The sequence below is a fragment of the Convolutriloba macropyga genome, chromosome 4, assembly GCF_964194025.1.
Source record: "Convolutriloba macropyga chromosome 4, txConMacr16.3, whole genome shotgun sequence".
Taxonomy (NCBI): domain Eukaryota; kingdom Metazoa; phylum Xenacoelomorpha; order Acoela; family Convolutidae; genus Convolutriloba; species Convolutriloba macropyga.
In genome coordinates, this window is record NC_134471.1 from 59,130,114 (window position 1) to 59,148,807 (window position 18,694).

An 18,694-nucleotide genomic window follows, 5' to 3' on the forward strand; every position below is an offset into this window, starting at 1 on the left:
TTCATTTTTTTATAGAAGAGCAACCGTTACATTTGGCAGCCAACCATGACAGTCAAAGGTAAACTGCTGTATAATCTATTTTCTGGATTACCAACTAACGACATAAGATCGAATCAACAACAAAAAGCAGCGAGGCAAATCTAAAAGAGCAATTCAACAAAAAAATTCAATTGACATCCCCGAATACAGGCATTCAGCAAGCAAAAACGAAAAAAACAGGCAACTCAAGCTTCATCAGCAAATTATAAAGAAAAGCCTTGCAATATCAGCCAGCACAAATCCCGCACGACAAAAAATTCCAGCTTTTGTGGAAGGGATTTAACGCTAAGCGAAAGTTTGGCTGCCAAAAAAATGACAATTCAGATCAACTCAACAAAACTGAAGGTTCTCTACATGCAGACTGTTCACCTTCCAGAGGAAACAATAGCCATGCAACTGCAGTTTTGAGAAAATATTTGAATACGCTGGAAAATTTGCTGAAGACGAACTTAAGCAAGCAAAAGAGTGCAAAGCAATTTTGGATTGTCATTGACTTGCATATGTGAGCAGAAACGCGCAAACAGAAATTAATGCACTTCAAAGCAATGCAGTTCAAAGAATGAACAAGAACTAGAGTAAAAACAACAACCTAACTTACAAACCAGTTTCTCAAAGTTGCAAAACCGGATACAGCAAGTGGCCGAGATACGGAGTATGTTTCAAAAACATCTTCAGCGAAGCATATAGTGCAGAACCGATAAAGAACTTCAAAAAAGAATTTGAAAAAGACTGCGACTATAACAAGTATGGCTTGAATGAAAAAAAACTGGGGCTGGAAAAGCAGATGATGGAGCTCGAAACCAAGCATCAACTACTGGAAGAAGATCATGAGCTAGAGTCCAAAGTGAAGAGAACAGCATTAGAAAATGATGACGTCCGTTCCCAATCAACTGTGCACAGAACAAAGTGCTTTTCATAGGGATCAAAAAAAGAGAAGTCTTGGGTTTGGCCGGTAGAATTGACAGCCTTCCAACGCCAGATCATTCAACAGCTCCCTTCAAAGCAATCCCTGAAAAGAACCGGTAAAATTAGTTCTCAAGATAGCGAAGTTCAGGCGGTCGATCATCAATAGTTCCAGGCTGGGTCGCTTCCTCAGAGTTTTTAAAACACAACAGTGTTTAATTAGTGAGCACTATCCTACCAAAGCAGAAAACATCTGTAGTAATCATCTCGAAAGTCCGGAGTAGTCTAGTATGTTCACTGCAACAGTAGACAGCCACCAATAGCAGACTAAGAGAACATGAGCCATCTAAAGAGTATACAGACAGGCAAGGCAAAGTTGGCAATTTCTAGACTTGAATTTTATGACAGTTCTTTGGTGCTGCCTGAAACTTTCTGGAGAGGAAATAGGGAAGGCCTCATTTACTGGTCGACGCAAAGCTGGAGAGTCTATCCAATGCAGGTCATGTGAAGCGTCAGAACTGATCAGGTCTGGGCAATTTTTCAATTAATGTGTCTAACTTTGGGGACGTGCTCAAAGAGTACAGAGAAGTTGGTGATCTGCAATCAAACTTGACATTGTATATGGCAGTAGAAAAACTATCTAAAGTTCTCAAAGAGGAGCGGTGCTTCTATATTGATGTTGAAGATGAACAATGGCCTGATCTGATTATCTTTGAAAAATGGCTATCTAGGATGGCGTTCGTACTTGAAGCGTTTTCAGCTTTTACAGGAGAGCAAAAAAGAATCACGAATAGAGAAAAAAGGTTGACCGATTACAATGATTTTTAGTGCGAGTACAAATGTGGCAGAAAACAAGCAAGTGCAAAACGATCACTGATGGTGTATAACTGATGGCAAGTGCAACCTGGTGGTGTATAAAAAAGTCAAATTTGTATTGTGAGTGATTGATATGCAGCAGTGAGGAAGCCAACGCTTACTCTACGGTGTCAATGCCTGCCGTTCAAATGGAATTACCAGGAAGCATAATCGAATGCTGCACTCAGGAAACCATCACTGTCAACGTAATTGCAGGAACAATCAATCAGATTATCCAAGTTGCGAGTTTTCTTCAGATATTTCCTGTCTCAATGCAGAGCTGTGGCAACAGGTTGAACACATATGCTTTCCTCGATTAGATCAACGGTTTCATTAAACAATTAAAGTGTGCAAGAGAAGCAACAAGGCCAGGGAACCGATGTTACGCTTGACGCAGCTGGCATACACGGAGCGAGCGAATGAAGACAAAAAATTTGCTCTCAAAGCAATTGGACTAAGTCCAAAGGTGCTTTCAATCAAAACTCTTGCGCACCCGGCTATCTCGTGGAAAAAAGCACGACCACAAAAGCTGAAGTAGAACTTTAATCACTTGAGAGTTCTACCCCATAAGAAATTCAACCTAACGGAAATTGGCATCATCCTGAATAAAAATACAAATGAAATCCAACTCCCATTGAACTAAAATATAAGAACACGAAGTGAACCTTTCACTGTTCTGACAGAACTGGGATGGGCAGTTAGTGGGCCCATGACGAAAAGTAAGTCAGCATTTTTATCATCTTGCTTTCAGAACAGATGTGAAAGTGGCTGAGAAGGTCCACATCTGGTGAGACTTAGAAACTTATGCTTCCAAAATCAACGTCGATAGTCAGTCAAAAAAAACCTGTGGGCACAAAGAAGCTAGAGAGGTAGATCCGCCCAACACCTACAATTCTGTCTGGGGTCAGCTTTAATCACGGCAACTAAGATTCCGAAGAGAACCAAATTTGAAAAGTTTTTATCAACAACCAATAGATACAGTTGTATAAAAGGGACTCGAAACAATTATGGACGAATCCGAAACGAAAGGCATCATCGGGAAAAAATTGTATTTACCCCACCATCCACAACCAAACCCGCACAAGCTGGCAATGTGAGATTTCTTGGCAACCTGCGTCGTAATATAGAGAAAATTGCCTAAATGACGAGCTTAGAACAGGGCCTGATGTAATACACGGGTTAGTTGAAACAGTTTGCAGATATCGTGACGGACTAATTGCCCTGACAGCCAACAAACCAATGTTTCTGCAAGTGCAAGTTACCGAGCAAAATAGAAGTTGCTTGATGTTTCTCTAGCGTTCAAGCATTAACAAACGTGTTCGAATATACAAATATCAACGTCATTTAGTTGAAGCTAAAAGTTCGCTAATTTGTGCAAATTATAGTCTCAAGCGATTGACACTAGAAAGCGGAGAAGAGTATGCAATTACAGCAAAACCAATACAAAACAAATTCAACATGGACAAGTTCGTCGATTCCGTAGAAACCCCTGAAGAAGCTACTGAATTCTTCTACCAACTACAACCTCTTCTTTCACAGCATAGATTTGAATTAAAGTGGATACACAAAAACAATGAAATTATCAATGCAATCCCAGAAGACTTGAAATCGATCACTAACGCAAAGACAGTTGAGATGGAACCGAAAATAGAATAGTTTTAAATGCGTGGGCTACATTGGACTTTTACTGATGACAGTGATTATGTATGCAGGGGTACTGATACATAAGATGAAACACTCATAACTCATAGAAAAATTCTGTCTCTGGTATCTTCAGTATTTGAACCAATCGGTTTGTTTGCGCCCTTTAGTTTTCACATGAGAAGACCTTTGAAAGGACTAAGATTTGGACTAAGATGGGGCATTATTGGGACAACGGAGGGGAGCCTAGCCAAGCAGCAGAATTCCTGAAGTTGAAAGAACAATTTCTGATTGTAGCCCAAAGAAGCTTCTAGAGAGCATCATGTGTTTGCAGACATTTCTTAAGACACGTTGCGTGCAGTGACCTTTCTACGTTTACAGCTGAAAGAATTGTAGGTTTGTGTAGCTATTTTCCTTGAAAAATGGAGCGTTGTCTGGATGAGAAATCTTTCAATACTTTCAATACCACGTTTAGGTTGCAAGCAGGAGTCATGGCAGTGATTATGAAATACGATATATTAAAAAAGTGAAAAGAAGATGCAGTGTTGAAGTTTTTGATCGGACCAAATTTCATAGGATTCACAGCTTTCATCGTAAACAAAAGTGTTTGAAGGGTTTGTGGCAAATCGAATAGCTGAGATAGTAGATACAACTGATGGTTCATATATGGGCGATATCAACAACCAAGCGGATGTTGGCTCGAGAGCAATCAATATTGAAAAACTCAGGAGAAGCTAGTGGCTCACTGGGCCGGCCTGGTTAAAGCGATCAGAAGATGAATGGCCAGAACAATTAGCAAGCTGAAGAACGAAAGTTCACTGTCTTTTTCGGGTCTTTCCCAATATAGCTTTCACAGCATAGTGGTCAGATAACCTAAAGCCACCCATGATGGCAATTATACTATAATAGGGGGCTATAATTTCATGGATTGGTTATAATGGGTGGCCTGATTTTCTTGCATTATTTTGCATTTGCATAATGTAAGAAAATTCACCCTGATTTTCTTTAAAAAAATTTAGGCTGGATGCGTGTAACTCGCGCCTTTAATTACACCGCAATCGATATAAAATTATGTACGAACATTCCCGTGAATTTTCTGAATTGTCAACGCTAGTCACCGTTTATTTAATGTAATTTTGCATAACTAAGTGTAAATTTTACATACTTTTGCGTTAAAATTAGAGTATATTTTGTTTTTTTTGTTGAATTTAGCTTAGATCGTACATAATTTTGCGTTTTAAGCGCAGATCTTACATCATTTACGTTGACCTTAACGTCTTAACGGCCTACGGCTACCTATCACGAACCCCAATACACACTCATACCTAGGCCACGATCTACGGTAAATCCATCGCAGAATTACGTGAGAACAAAACTAAAAACACGCTAAAATTTGTAAGATCTACACATAAAAACTCAAAATTATGTAGGATCAACGCCAAATTCAACGGAAAATTAAGTAAGATCTAAGCTAAATTAACTGAAAATTTGGGTAAATCTACGCAAATTTCAACGCAAAATTATGTAAGATCTACGCTAAATTCAAGGCAAAACTATGTAAGATCTACGCTCTACAATTAGAAAAGCTTTTTTTCAACGCCTCAAGCGTAGATCTTAGATCTTACAGAAATTCAACGCATTCACCGCCAATCTTACATATTTTTGCCTCGGCTCGGGTTTATAAAAAAGTCACATCAAAACCTGATACGAATGAGTTATTGAAAACGTGATCGGGATGCATGCCGTAAGTGAAACGAGTACAGTAATGCAAGGGGAGCATAACACAGCACATGCGAATCACAACTCGTTATCTATTATATCATATTCAAATACGGAATCGATATTATACCATTACAGTTATCATCAATTGTTCCACTCTATAGTCACCAGAGGTCAATGATCTATCAATTTCTGTCAAAAAACAGACGCAACTGTATTACAAAAGCCTTGAACACAATTTATGATCTCTTAAAAAAGTTTGAAAAAATTGATACGTCAATTAAGAGTTCAATAAATGTTAATAAACTTTGTATACAACTACATTTTGCGACATCCAATATTTGAGATTAATTCTGTTTGAACTTTAAAGGTCCATGACTGTTACCACAAGAACCTTTAGTCTCACATTCAAAATATTCCAGACAAAACCATAAAGTGAGCAAGAACGCCAACGTCATTGCGAAAAGCGACGCAGCAATAAGTGTCAAAATGGTGAGGTTTTTCACCGAAATTCTGCTAGATGAGTTAGCGTTGCTTTTAATTCGGCTTGATGACTTTTCAGTTTGTAGCACTGAAGGGTTGAGTTTGACAATGGAGTCGCGGCAGTAGTGGTTTTCGGAATGCATGATTGGCTGGTGGGTTGTGATTGATGACGCGTTGAAGCTGTTTGGGTGGGTGTGGCTCTGCTGTGACGAAATGAGTCCGAGTCGTGGCAGTGATGACGTCATGTTGTTGTCCAGCAGAGCTACGTCGAAACTAAAAGACTCAGATTAGTGAGAAAATCTTGGTGGAGCCATCGACTTTATGCAAAGACTGGGATGTATACATTAGAAGGGCATACAGGGTTAAATTTTTTACATATGAGAGTAGAAGAGGCAGTCGCCTAATGTTCTTTTTCTGGGTCAACTTGGGGTCTATTCATTGCCAATTTGAGTCGACCAAATAGAAATTAAAAATCTTTCTTAGAATAGTTATTCGAAATCTTGGTAAATCTTTATAATGTTGTCTATGTCTGATTTATAAGGTTGAAACTAGTTTATTACACTAAAGTAAGTTAAAACTATTTGATTATATACTGAGTTGTACTTGTTTAAAGAAAAAAACAGAAAATAATATTAATAATCTTAACCAATAAAAAGAACTAGCTGCACAGAGGCAATAGTTTAAGTGTTCATAGGTTAATTTGTTAGTAATTTTATGGTAGATTTTTTATGTAAGCCAGGTATGCGAACCATAATTTGAAAAGATCTCTCGTTCTTTTTCCTTAGTAAATTGTCGTATTTTCAGTTAACATAATATTAGTGCTAACAAACAATTATTCAGATTTCGCAAAAATTTTCCCCTTAATATAACAGCAAAATTTCAGCAGAGCTCTCAGAAATGAGATTACCGTTAAGTAATTTCAATTTCAAGGAAAAATGTATAAAAGTAATTTACTCAGAAATGTCAAAAAGGTGGAAATCTATGGCCAAAAGCAGCAGTGCAAGTTCAAGAATTTTTTTCAGAAAACACAATTTTACAGCAGTAATTGTACGAATTGTTCAAAAATGTAAGACAGGGCAAGAATTCAGCGTTTGATCCAGGTAGATGAAAAATTTTAGACCATGAGATTAAAAGACCATTGATTTTTGAGCACATGCCGAAACACAAGACCTAAAAAGGGCATGAGATTTCCCTTCTAGATCAAAATCTCAATTGCAAAACATCATATTTGAAACAAGAATGTTGTGTCACGGCAGAAATAAAGTTTATCGAGCTGAAAAAAATCTTAAATAAATTTAAAGTGAAAATTTTGTAAAGAGCGTGCATAGCTCTTGTATGTGTTATTCCTATTAGAAGTCAGATAACTAAACAGATTGTAACAACGTAGCTTATTTCATAGCTGATGTCAGATATTCAGCAGGAAATTTTAATGATAATATTAATACTTTTTAGAAAATTAAAGCTGGTTTGGATGTGGTTTTTGGGTTTTTTGTAGTTTTGGTATCAAACAATTCTTGTTAATCCCTGCTATACTCTAATGAAATAAATTATAAAGGTTCTAATTGTCAGTTTTAACTTTTGGGATAAACTATTGCAAAAATTTTTACAAGCTCTGGAAAACCTTTGTGGATAAGCAGTTACTTTTTCGGACGCTCATCATTCGGAAACACGATGTTTTTTTTCGTATCACTGTCTACATAGCAACAAAAATGTAGGCAATTCATCAAGAGTTTTGTGATATAAAAATGGTTTGTGAGCAAAACTAACGAATTTTTACTATATTTTTTTGTCTACTAAATTTTGCGCTGTATTTGTCTATGTAAACAAAAAATCAGGAATTATGATTTAGACTCACGTTTTCTGGCTGCTAAATTGTGCAACGAATTGTTAGAGTTCAGGACATATTATAAACACTTGTTGCTGTCTTTATTTGCTATCTATGTCTCCAACAAAACGCTATTTTACACGAATTTTCATTGCGCTTCTATGTTGCGCTTCATGTCGACTGTATTATGAATGAAAACTCAGAACTCCAATGAACAAAAACTCTCACATTTTTCATTCTTATTTTGTGCTAATGAAGGTCGCCAATAAGCATTATGAGCGTCTACCGGCACCTAATTTACTCGTTTTTTTACCAGTTACCAGATTTCACTCTTCTTATCATAAAATATTGTGCGAATGAAACATACTTACCAACTTCAAGGATCAAAAGGCGATGCCCTATATGGAACTTTCAGTCAGTCTTTTCCACTTTTAAAATGGGAGTTGAAAGTGAAAACAGCTTTCACTGCAAAACATGTTAGATGGAAGCACGATCCCAGAAATTTTTTGGATTTAGATTTCACTTAACTTAGCGCCGCATTTCACGCTTTTATGGAACGGATCCAATGATCACTTTTGAGAAACCCACATTCGATTTTAAGCAAAAATGCCTAAATTACGCGCCAAAAATATTTCGAAATTTGACAAAAGTAGCACCGAATAATTGCCCAAGCAAGGGAAGCATAATCCACAAAATATCAAAGCTTAGGATAAAACAATCTGTTTTCAAGATTGATTAAACTGCCCTCATTTTCGTTTTCAATATGGATTAAACTGTCTTATTCATATCTGCGGTTTGTTTAGGAAACCAAGCATGAAATAGAACATGGAAACACAGCATAACAACTGCAAGGACTGAAAGCAAAAAATAATTTAAAAAAGAGTCGAATTCGTTTTTAAGAGAATTGGCTCAATATAATCCTAGATTTCCCAATTAGCATCAAATATATTTGACTAATACGTGAAGCATAATCCCAAGAACGTCAAAACATGAAAGCTTAAGGAAAAAATGAGGAAATTTTCTGCAATTAAGGTATTCAATTTGGAATAAAAATGAGGCTTTTTCTGCAATTAATGAGTAAGATTTATCATTGTTCTCTCTTTTCTTGTTTGGGAAGCTGATCAATCAGCGCCTTAAATTTGGGAATATAAAGGTTCTAGATGAGCTGTCAATTTGAAAGTCACTTTGTAAATGTGGACAACACTTTCCTTTTTGGTATAAAAATATGTACTAGAATGTAGAAGCTATTATAATTTGCTCTTTTTGCGGAAAACACTAGCAAAAACTTTTTGGTAGGCTTATTTATTTGTCTTAAAATCTCTTCTTTTCAAAGTGGATTAAAATTTTGTAAAATGCCTTACAGCCGAAAGTAACTACTTTTCAAATTTATTTGATCTATTTTTCTTTTTAAGGCTTTTAATTGCTTTGTGAAATATGTTAATGAATGGTGTTGGGATTGGGGGGATGCTTAGGACTATTTTGATTGTGTATTATTAAAGTAAAATTAAATTTGATTCATTTTGTTTCGCTTGTTTGTTGCTATAAAAGGTTTTTGAGACTACTTCCGTCAGGTTTTGACAATAATTGTTGTGAAATGCCGGGCTTTGTTAACGAAAAGTCACAGTGTCCTTGACATCGCTGGCCCGATTTGCAGGATTGCAAAGAAAGAACAAAACTGTCGGATTGCAGCGTGTTGAATCATGCGTAAAGTTGAAACAAGAAGTAAAATAAAAATTGACGGTAATGAAATATAAGGGTACAAATTAAAGCTGGTGGTTCGTAAAAACGAGCCAACGAAATCAATAATCGGAAATACTAACCAAAAACACCTCCAGTGTCAAAAGAAAGTAAGAGGGGTGGGTCTTAGACCTGCGAGAAAATAAAACCAATAACAAGTTGAAATGGGCTGGTGATAAGGGATGATCAATGGAACATAAATATGTGATGAATCGATCTGCTGGTTTGTAATTGACAATCCAGAACGTAAGAGGGTGTAACGTGTTGATCAGAAGCCATGAAAGTTTGAGCAGCCACCTTTTCTTTAGAAGGGCAAACTGTTGTCCCTAAATTTCCTATCTTTAAAGAGACTGTTTGTTTATGCCGAAATTTGGGTTTCATTCTGCGAAAACTTTGCTCAGTTTCACAACGGGTCTAATGCGTTCTCCGAAAGACGTCTTCAACTTAACTGATCGGACAATCCCATCTGTGCCAGGGAAAACTTGAATAACTCTAGCCAAAGGCCAGACGCCACGAGGGGTGAAATCTTCTAGAATCCATACCAAGTCGTCAACCTGTAAATTTTTCGACGTCTTATGCCATTTACAACGTACTTGTTGAGTTGGTAAATACTCCCGTAGGAAACGATTCCAAAAGTGAGTTGCAATTTGTTGTGATGAACGCCAACTTTTTGAACGACTCTTCTCTTTACCAATGAAGACGCAAGGAGACAAGTTAACGGATGAACGACCTAGGAGAAAATGATTTGGTGTCAGTGGTAAGGGGTCGTTTATATCATATGGAACATTTGTGAGAGGCCTGGAGTTCATGTTTGACTCTATTTCGCAAGCAACTGTATTGAGAACTTCGTCAGTTAAAGTTCTCGAACCAATGACCTTGTAAAGTGATAGTTTAAAAATTTGTACCAATCTCTCCCAAATTCCACAGAAATGGGGGGCAGCTGGGGGATTAAATTTCCAATCTATCTCCACATTCATTAGATGTAGCTTAGCTGCTAATAATTTTGATTCTTTCAGTTCTGCGATGCTAGATTGCAGAGCGTTGTTTGAACCAACAAAAGACTTGCCACAATCTGAGATGAATATGTTGGGTTTTCCTCTGCGGCTAACAAAACGCCTGATGCAGTTGATTGTAGAGTCTGTTGTGAGATCATTCGAAACTTCAAGATGTACTGCTCTAACAACAAGACAGGTGAAGTGAAAAATATATCGGCTAGATAACCTGCCATTGTTTTTAACAGTAAAGGGTCCTATGAAATCGAGACCAGTTGTTTCAAAGACAAACTGATTTTTCTTGGGTAATCTGTCCTCGGGTAAATCAGCCATCTGGGGGGTGCTAACATCTTGCAGCATTCTACGACATGGCAAACAGTGGCGTATAGTCTGTTTAACAACTGCTCTACAGCGAAGTATCCAATAGTATTCCATGAGAGTGTTTCTAGTCTGCTCGCGACCACAATGACAATTAATTTCGTGTGTGTGTTGTATCAGCAGTTTAACTGCAGCATTGTTACCGTCAAGTATTATGGGATGACGAGCGGTCATCAAAAGACTTGCTTTTGTCAAGCGACCACGTGCTCTTATTAGGTTATTCTTGTCTAGGAAAGGTGATAGTGCTTTCAATCTGCTAGTACCAGAGACCTCAAGTCTTTTTTTCAACAACAAGTATTCTGATTGAAAATCTTGTTTTTGAATATTGTGCATAACGTGCAGATAAGCTCTAATGTAATGTGCTAACTTCATTTCTGCGTTGCGTTTCCTACATTTGTCCGCAAAAAGAATACAGACTGCTATCACACGTATTATTTTGTTCCAACTGCTAAATCTTGTCGCGTCGACAATGTTTGATACAGTTGAGTTTACTGAAGAAAACGAAACAACCTTTACTTGTTGAGCATGCAAAATTTCCTGTTTTGGCCACTCAGATCTTTTTTGACTCAAAAATGACGGTCCTGAAATCCATCGAGATTTTGATGTCATTTGCTCAACGCTATATCCTCGAGTTCCGTCATCTGCAGGGTTAGCTTTAGATGAAACGTACTTCCAATCGAAAGCGGAGGAGACATCTAGAATATTGGCTATTCGATTTGCAACAAATATTCTATGGCGCGTTTCAGGTGTTCTCAGCCAGTACAGGACTGTACTGCTGTCAGACCAAAAAACACAATCTGAATACTCTATATCTTGTTCTTCTTTTATAAACTGGGCTAGTTGGGCTCCATATACAGCGGCTTGCAATTCCAGATTTAACGGAGATCGATCGATCCGAGTACTGGATTCGCATGTACGAGACGGCAGATAGAGCGTATTCCGAAGCGTCAGTAAAGGTATGAAGCTCAATTGAGCTAATAGTTTTATCTAGGAGAAAATTCCTAGGAATTTCGATGTCTTTAAATGCCGGAATTTCTTCCCTTAAACTACTGAAATCCTGGATGTTATCGAGTAAAAGGGGTTTGTCCCATTTTGGACCATGGTTCCAGGCGGCTTGTAAAACTTTTCGTAGACGAATTGTTAGAGGCGCTATGAACCCAAGGGGATCAAACAAAGACGCCACCAACTTGAGTAATACTCTTTGAGTTACGTTACCTGAAATTTGGATTTTTTGAAGTAGTTTACTTTCAATGACATAGCAATCTAATGCTGCGTTCCATGGTAAGCCAAGTACCTTTTGGTACTGAGGGAGAGCGTTGTCTGGATGTAACCTTATTTTGGGTTCTATTGAATTTAGAAACTCAGGACTGCTTGAATTCCATTTGGTTAGGCTGAAACCTACCTTAGAAAGAACTTTTCTCATTCCTTGCAGTATTTTTTCAGCATCTTCGAGTGAATTTGTCGAAACATAGAGATAATCCATGTAAATGTTGCGTTCTACATATTTGAGAGCATCTGGAAACTGTTCTTCGGTGTCACGAGCCGTTTTTCGCAAAGCATATGATGCATGGTGAGTCTGTGGCTCCAAAAATGTGACTGGTGTACCCGTAAGTTTCAATACGACCATCATTGTTCCAAAGGAAGCGTAGGAATTTTCTGTCTTCGGGAGCTACCTTAACCTGCATGAACATTTGTTCAATATCAGCGGAAAGCGCTAATTTGTTCTCTTGGAATCTCAAAATTACACCGGTAAGATTGCTCAGCAAGTCTGGACCTTTCAGAAGATTAGAATTTAAGGACTGACCTTGAAACACACTTGATTCATTAGCGACACGGCGTACTTTTCCAGGTTTGTTCTCATTAGTCACGGGGTGATGAGGAAGGAACGAAGTCTTTTCATCTGGTTGTTCTTTAATTTGATTAATTTTTGTAACATAGCCGTTCTGCAAGTCTTTCTCAAGCGTTTCCTCCTATTTTTGCTCTAATTCTGGATTATTTGAAAGTTTATTGTTGAGCTGATGAAGTTGTTTCTCCGCAAGCCATCTGTTATTTGGGAGATTGGCGTTCTCTTTCCAGAGAAGTCCAACTTCATAATGACCATTGACGAGTTTAGTGGTATTTTCTAAAATATCAAGGGCTCTTTTGTCATTTTTAGACATTGCTTTCTTGGATGAAGCTATGCCTAAGTTTTCAATTTTCATCCAATCGGAGACCAACTTGAACATACTGTTGTCCATATTAGGATGGCTGTTTAGCTGAGTGAATTGAACTGGATTGCAATCATCTGGGATTAAGTCAGTTTTTCCAGCGCATGTCCAACCAAGTTGGGTTTCAACTCCCCATGGTGCATTCTTGGGTCCTTTAACTATTTGTTTGTAGTGTATCAGGTCTAGATTGCCAATTCCGAGAATGATGGAAACATTATTGTCCCCTATGTCTGGGAAACAGATTTGGTTGAGGTGTTCAAAGGAATCACAGAGGCGATTCAGTTTCTTTATATCAACGGGTGACAAATTGAGATCCGGAACGGCGACGACGTCTATTTGTTCGAATGACTGTTCCCCTTGTAAGGGTCTAATTTGAAGTTTTACAGGTGCACAATCAATTTCTTTAGTCATATGATAGCCACTAATTGGCATTTTTCCAATGGTATTCACGTTTAAATTCAGATTTGTTGCAGTTGACCTCAGCAACCAGCTTTGGCAGCTACCATTGTCCAAATAAGCATAAGTATCCAAAACTTCATCACCATTTTTGAGTTGTACAGGAACAACGGCTACCTGTCCTGTTCCTTGTAAATTTAAAGTTTTCACTTTAGACTTTTTTGAACCTGACTTAATAGCGAAGCTATCGTGCAATAGAGTGTGGTGTTTCATACCGCAATTGTGGCTACGGCAAACGTTTTTGGAAGTGCACTTTTCTACGTGATGGTTTCCAAAACAGTTGAAACATAATCTAAGTTTTCTTATGTGCTCTCTGCGAATGCTTGCTGAGAGAGCTTGGAAGTGGGTACATTTGTATAGAAACTGGCAACTTTCATTGCTTGGGCAAAGTATCACAGGGGGTTGCCTGCCTTCAACTGTCAAGTTCCTGCTAAAACTGCTATTTGACTGTTTATAATGATTAGTTTTCCATCCACTTGTAGCTGATGTGTAGTTTTGTACACTCGGAGAAATTTTCCAGGACAATTTTGCGTGGCTTGAAAGAAAAGTTTGGAGGCTAGAGTTTAAATCTCGACACGCTTTGGAGTAGTTCAGAAGCCAGTCAGAAATTATCTGTAGAGATGGTTGCTGGAAGTCCTTTTCTAACACAAATTTGTTCCACTCAAGACGTACGGGATTGGGCAATTTTGCTAGCGCCACATTTAGGTTGGTAGTTGAATGAAGGTCGTGAACGAATCCTTATTGCTGAAAGGTATCCACCATTGTCAAAAGAAAAGAAGAGAAGTGTGTGTAGCTCTCTGGATGGGATAAATTGGGTGATTTGAATCTATTCAGTTTCTCAAGGAAAGTGTTTACAATTCGCTTTGGATTCCCAAAGTGTTCTTGAAGGCGATGAAGTGCTGAAGCGTATAAGTCACCGTTGCAACCATAACCGTCGACGAGGGCTTTCGCCTCACCTGTTAATAGTGATTGTAGGTGAATCATTTTTTTCAGAAGATGTCATTGGTGCTCTGTCAATAGTAGCTTGAAAAATGCTGTACCACTTCATCCAGCTTATTGGATCACCATCAAAATGGTCCGCATGTAACTTGGGTACGGATTTTTGAAAGCAAGTAGACATTGAGGCACTGTGTATAGGAGCAAATGGCATCTGCGTAACTGATGTGTTAGGAATATTACTGAAGCTTGGCTGTGTTAATGGAAAAGAGTTATTTTGTCCAAGTGAGTTGCTATCAGTTGAGGGAAGTCCGCAAGGAAAAGTTGAGAACGATTGCTGAGATGCACTGCAGGGTGCAGCTGACATCTTACAATTTGAGGTGTATGAGGTGTTGTTGACAGGTAGAGTTGTACCACCGGGTGCAGTATAACCATAACTGACAAAACGCGAACTCGCAGCGGGCGCTGACGTATTGCTTTGAGTGGTGTGATCAGTCGAAAGAGTGTCGTCAAAGACAAAATGAGTCCGGCGTTGTTGTAAATGTGACAAGGTGTTGTCATGCGTTTCTATGTTCTCATTGGAGTTCAAGGATAATCCACCAGATGAGGTTTGCTGGAGAGGCCTCTTTGTCTCTTTAACGTGTTTTCGGAATAGTGTCAGAGTCTGTTTTATTTCTATCTTCAAACGACTGTGTTCTCTGGACATAATATCTTGTTCATCAGGCTCCAAGCCACTGATTAGGTCAATTACAACTGGTTCAAGCTTCTGCTGCATTTCCCTAATTTCATTAACTGTTTCCTCTAAAGTTTCGATATCTTCTGAGGACTCTATAGCAGCGATCAGGTAGTCAGTATGTAGTTTGATGTCATTTTCGATCATAAGTTTAGAGGTTTCCAAACGCTTCTGTTCATTTGACTTGGTTGCTGTTGAGGTACCAATGGATTGTTGAGTTAACATTGCTCTATCTGGGGAGTCGGATGAACTGGTACTCATTTTGGGCACTGTATTGTTTGAGGTTGACCGCGTCTCAACCATTAATGAGAATTCAGAGTAGTTCAGACAAACCGAGTAAAATCAGGAATGTTTGGTGGTAACAGTAGTAGTTTTTACCGCCAGAACCTACTGAAACCTATCGATATCAATGCCTTACGAGTGTTAGAACAAACCAATACCTACCAAATACCAATACCTACCGAAAACCGGAACCTATCAATAACTACCAAAAACCGTAACCTACCAGTACCTATTAAAACCAATACCTACCAAAAACCTGAGCCTACCTATACCTACCAAAAGCCGTAAACTACCAATACCTACTAAAACAAATACCTACCAACTACCGGAGCCTACCAATACCTACCAAAGGCCGGAATTACCAATACCTACCAAAACCAATACCTACCAAATACCGAAGCCTAACAATACCTACTAAAAACCGGAATCTACCAATACTTACCGAAAGTCGGAATTTATCAATACGACCGACCAGAAGGGGTCCTTGGGGCGGGTAAAAACCCCCAAAAACACCGGAAAGAAGGCGAGGCCAGATAGGTTTGTTCGAGGCGGGTAAAACCCCAAAAGAACCGAAAAGCAATTGGGGGTTGGGGAAACGACCAACCAAAAGGGGATCCTCGGGGTGGATAAAACCCCAGAAGAACCGAAAACCAAGTGGGGGGTTGGGGAAGCGACCAACCAGAAGGGAGTCCTCGGGGTGGGTAAAACCCCAGGAGAACCGAAAAGCAAGTGGGGGGGTTGGGGAAGCGACCAACCAGAAGGGGGTCCTCGGGGTGGGTAAAACCCCAGAAGAACCGAAAAGCAAGTGGGGGGTTGGGGAAACGACCAACCAGAAGGGGGTCCTCGGGGTGGGTAAAACCCCAGAAGAACCGAAAAGCAAGTGGGGGGTTGGGGAAACGACCAACCAGAAGGGGGGTCCTCGGGGTGGGTAAAACCCCAGAAGAACCGAAAAGCAAGTGGGGGGTTGGGGAAACGACCAACCAGAAGGGGGTCCTCGGGGTGGGTAAAACCCCAGAAGAACCGAAAAGCAAGTGGGGGGTTGGGGCAGCGACCAACCAGAAGGGGGTCCTCGGGGTGGGTAAAACCCCAGAAGAACCGAAAAGCAATAAGCGAAATTAAATATCGATAAAATTCTGAATGTTGCAATCTTTATCTTTGTCTTTTGTGTCTTTTGTGTCTTTTTGTGTAGTTACCCCACCATAGTATGATTGTTTTTGAACAAGTCTAATTTCTGATATTTGGATATTCTGAAACATTGAAAAAAATCATGGTGCACATCGGCTTAGCTCATTGGAGAATGTATGTTTTTTTTTGAAAACAATACTTAGCTTTAGGTGTCGTTTCGAATCTGTTTTGTTGGGTGCCAAAAATGTTAATGAATGGTGTTGGGATTGGGGGGATGCTTAGGACTATTTTGATTGTGTATTATTAAAGTAAAATTAAATTTGATTCGTTTTGTTTCGCTTGTTTGTTGCTATATAAGGTTTTTGAGAAGTCGACTACTTCCGTCAGGTTTTGACAATAATTGTTGTGAAATGCCGGGCTTTGTTAACGAGAAGTCACAGTGTCCTTGACAAAATACAATATTTCCCCCTTTACAAAAATTAAGCGCTTTCCGCATTGATCGTAAATCGGTGGTGGAAAACGCCAGCCACTTTCTTTGTAATTAGATTTTTTTCGGTACTGGTAGACGCTCGTAATGGTGTAGCAAGTGCAAAAGTTTCCGAAATTTAAAGATTTTACAAAAAAGTTTTAAAATACATTATCGAAAAGCGTAGTTTTTCTGTTTAAAAGAAAAAGAAGGTTAGAATGTATCAAAAGTGTGAAGCTAAACAAAATTGAGCAAAAATAACGTTTAATAATTTCACTCACTCTGTTGAAGTCATGACCGGTTTGAGTTTAAGTCACTTTGTAACCAGATTTAAAACTAAATGGATTGAAAACTATGGCACAAAATAAACGCTGTATAACGCATATAACATTTTTGTAAAACATTTGCAAATAATAACGTTGCAAAAATTTAAAAGCAAAAATTGAGTTTGAAAAGGATAACATGTGTTGCTATGCAGACATTGAAAAATGACCTTGTTCAGACGTCTGGATTTATAATAACATAGTTATAAATAAGTTAGTTATATTTTTTAAAAACTTCAATTATAATAAAGACAGTGTTTATGTAAATTTGACCAGAGAATACTCCCGCCCACTGATTTCTGGAATTTAATTGGAAGCGAGTTGAACAGTAAGATAAAATTGCTTACTCAAATATAGCTGACAGAATGTACCAAAAAAGTTTCTGAAGTTAATTGTGAAGTTTACACGAAAAATTCATATCTGCTGCAATTATTTGCAAGAAAAAATGATCAGTTTGCACAAAGAGTATGACACAGTATGACACAGTATGATAAAAGAAAATAAGGTGGAGTTAAAAACGAAAATTTTGAATCAAAGTCAGTTGGAAGTTGACAAGAACATTTTCTATCTTTAGCCAGTATTTGCAAGAAAAAAATAATCGATTTCCGCCGTGGTAGCTATACGTTTCAAATGTTGTCACAGTTAATTGACTTGTTATGTGGTAACGCTAAATTGAATGTGGCATTTCGACCCAAAATCCTTAACCGTGAAGGCCAACTACTCCTATAAAGATTTCATATAGCCGGAGTTGTTTATTGGTGCATTAAACTCTTTGTAAACATTGAGGGAAAAATTAACGCTCAATTTGCTTTGAGTTGCAAATATTTTGTTCGTTTATGAGGCAAGCATTTTAGCAATTTTTGATATAAGCCTGTTGTAAAAAAAACTAGTCATGGTACAACTGTTACGATGAACTGAAAATTTGAAACAAGTTTTACGCAAGAATTTGCGTTAAATAAAAAACTAAAGGCATTAGCGGATATTAGTTGAGTCTAATAATTGTCTCCAAAAAAACGGGGTCGGTCATGTTAAAGTTAAAGAATAGCTACAGACAAAAGCTAATAGTGATAACAGAAAAACCCCAAATACACAAAATACGTGCAAAACGTGATAACTGGTTATTATTAATTAAAAACTAGTAGTGTGAAATTCAAAAAAATGCTATATATGGTTTGAAAACAGCGACTGCTTTTTCAGGCCGATGCGACGCCGATATAGCAATATTGATCCCTATTGGAAAAACTGAAACACTCACTCAAAAACTTTTTCACTATAATTTAAAAACAGTGTACAAGTCATAAAAACCAATAATTTTATCTGATGCCTGCAACTACTTTTGCCTCGCTAAAAACCAGATGAGACCTTTCATAAATGATACTTAATAACCAGAAAAAAAATACGGGACACAAATAATAAATTCAGCTAAAATTTTATCACAGCACAGGAAAAACTTTTGAAACATATTAGCCGCCCATTGAAGTTTGAAATCAATTTGAAGAAGTTTACGCTTTAAACTGCTCGCCGTTTTCGTCTTGCTCCCCCAGCATGACAAAAATTATGACCTAAAATTAATTTTTCATTGACAAGTGATTTT

General features: G+C 38.1%; 1 protein-coding gene across 3 annotated transcripts in view; it reads right to left on the reverse strand.

Annotated features, from left to right (window-relative positions):
- Window positions 1-5,415: 5,415 nt before the first annotated feature.
- The window catches only part of LOC142338565 (uncharacterized), a 46,546-nt gene continuing 33,267 nt past the window's right edge, over window positions 5,416-18,694 (reverse strand). For all 3 annotated transcript variants that reach the window (XM_075388363.1, XM_075388361.1, XM_075388362.1), the window contains one exon: window positions 5,416-5,913. In XM_075388363.1, the coding sequence (XP_075244478.1) occupies window positions 5,505-5,913 (409 nt within the window). In that variant the 3' untranslated portion in view covers window positions 5,416-5,504. The remainder of the gene's footprint in view (window positions 5,914-18,694) is intronic.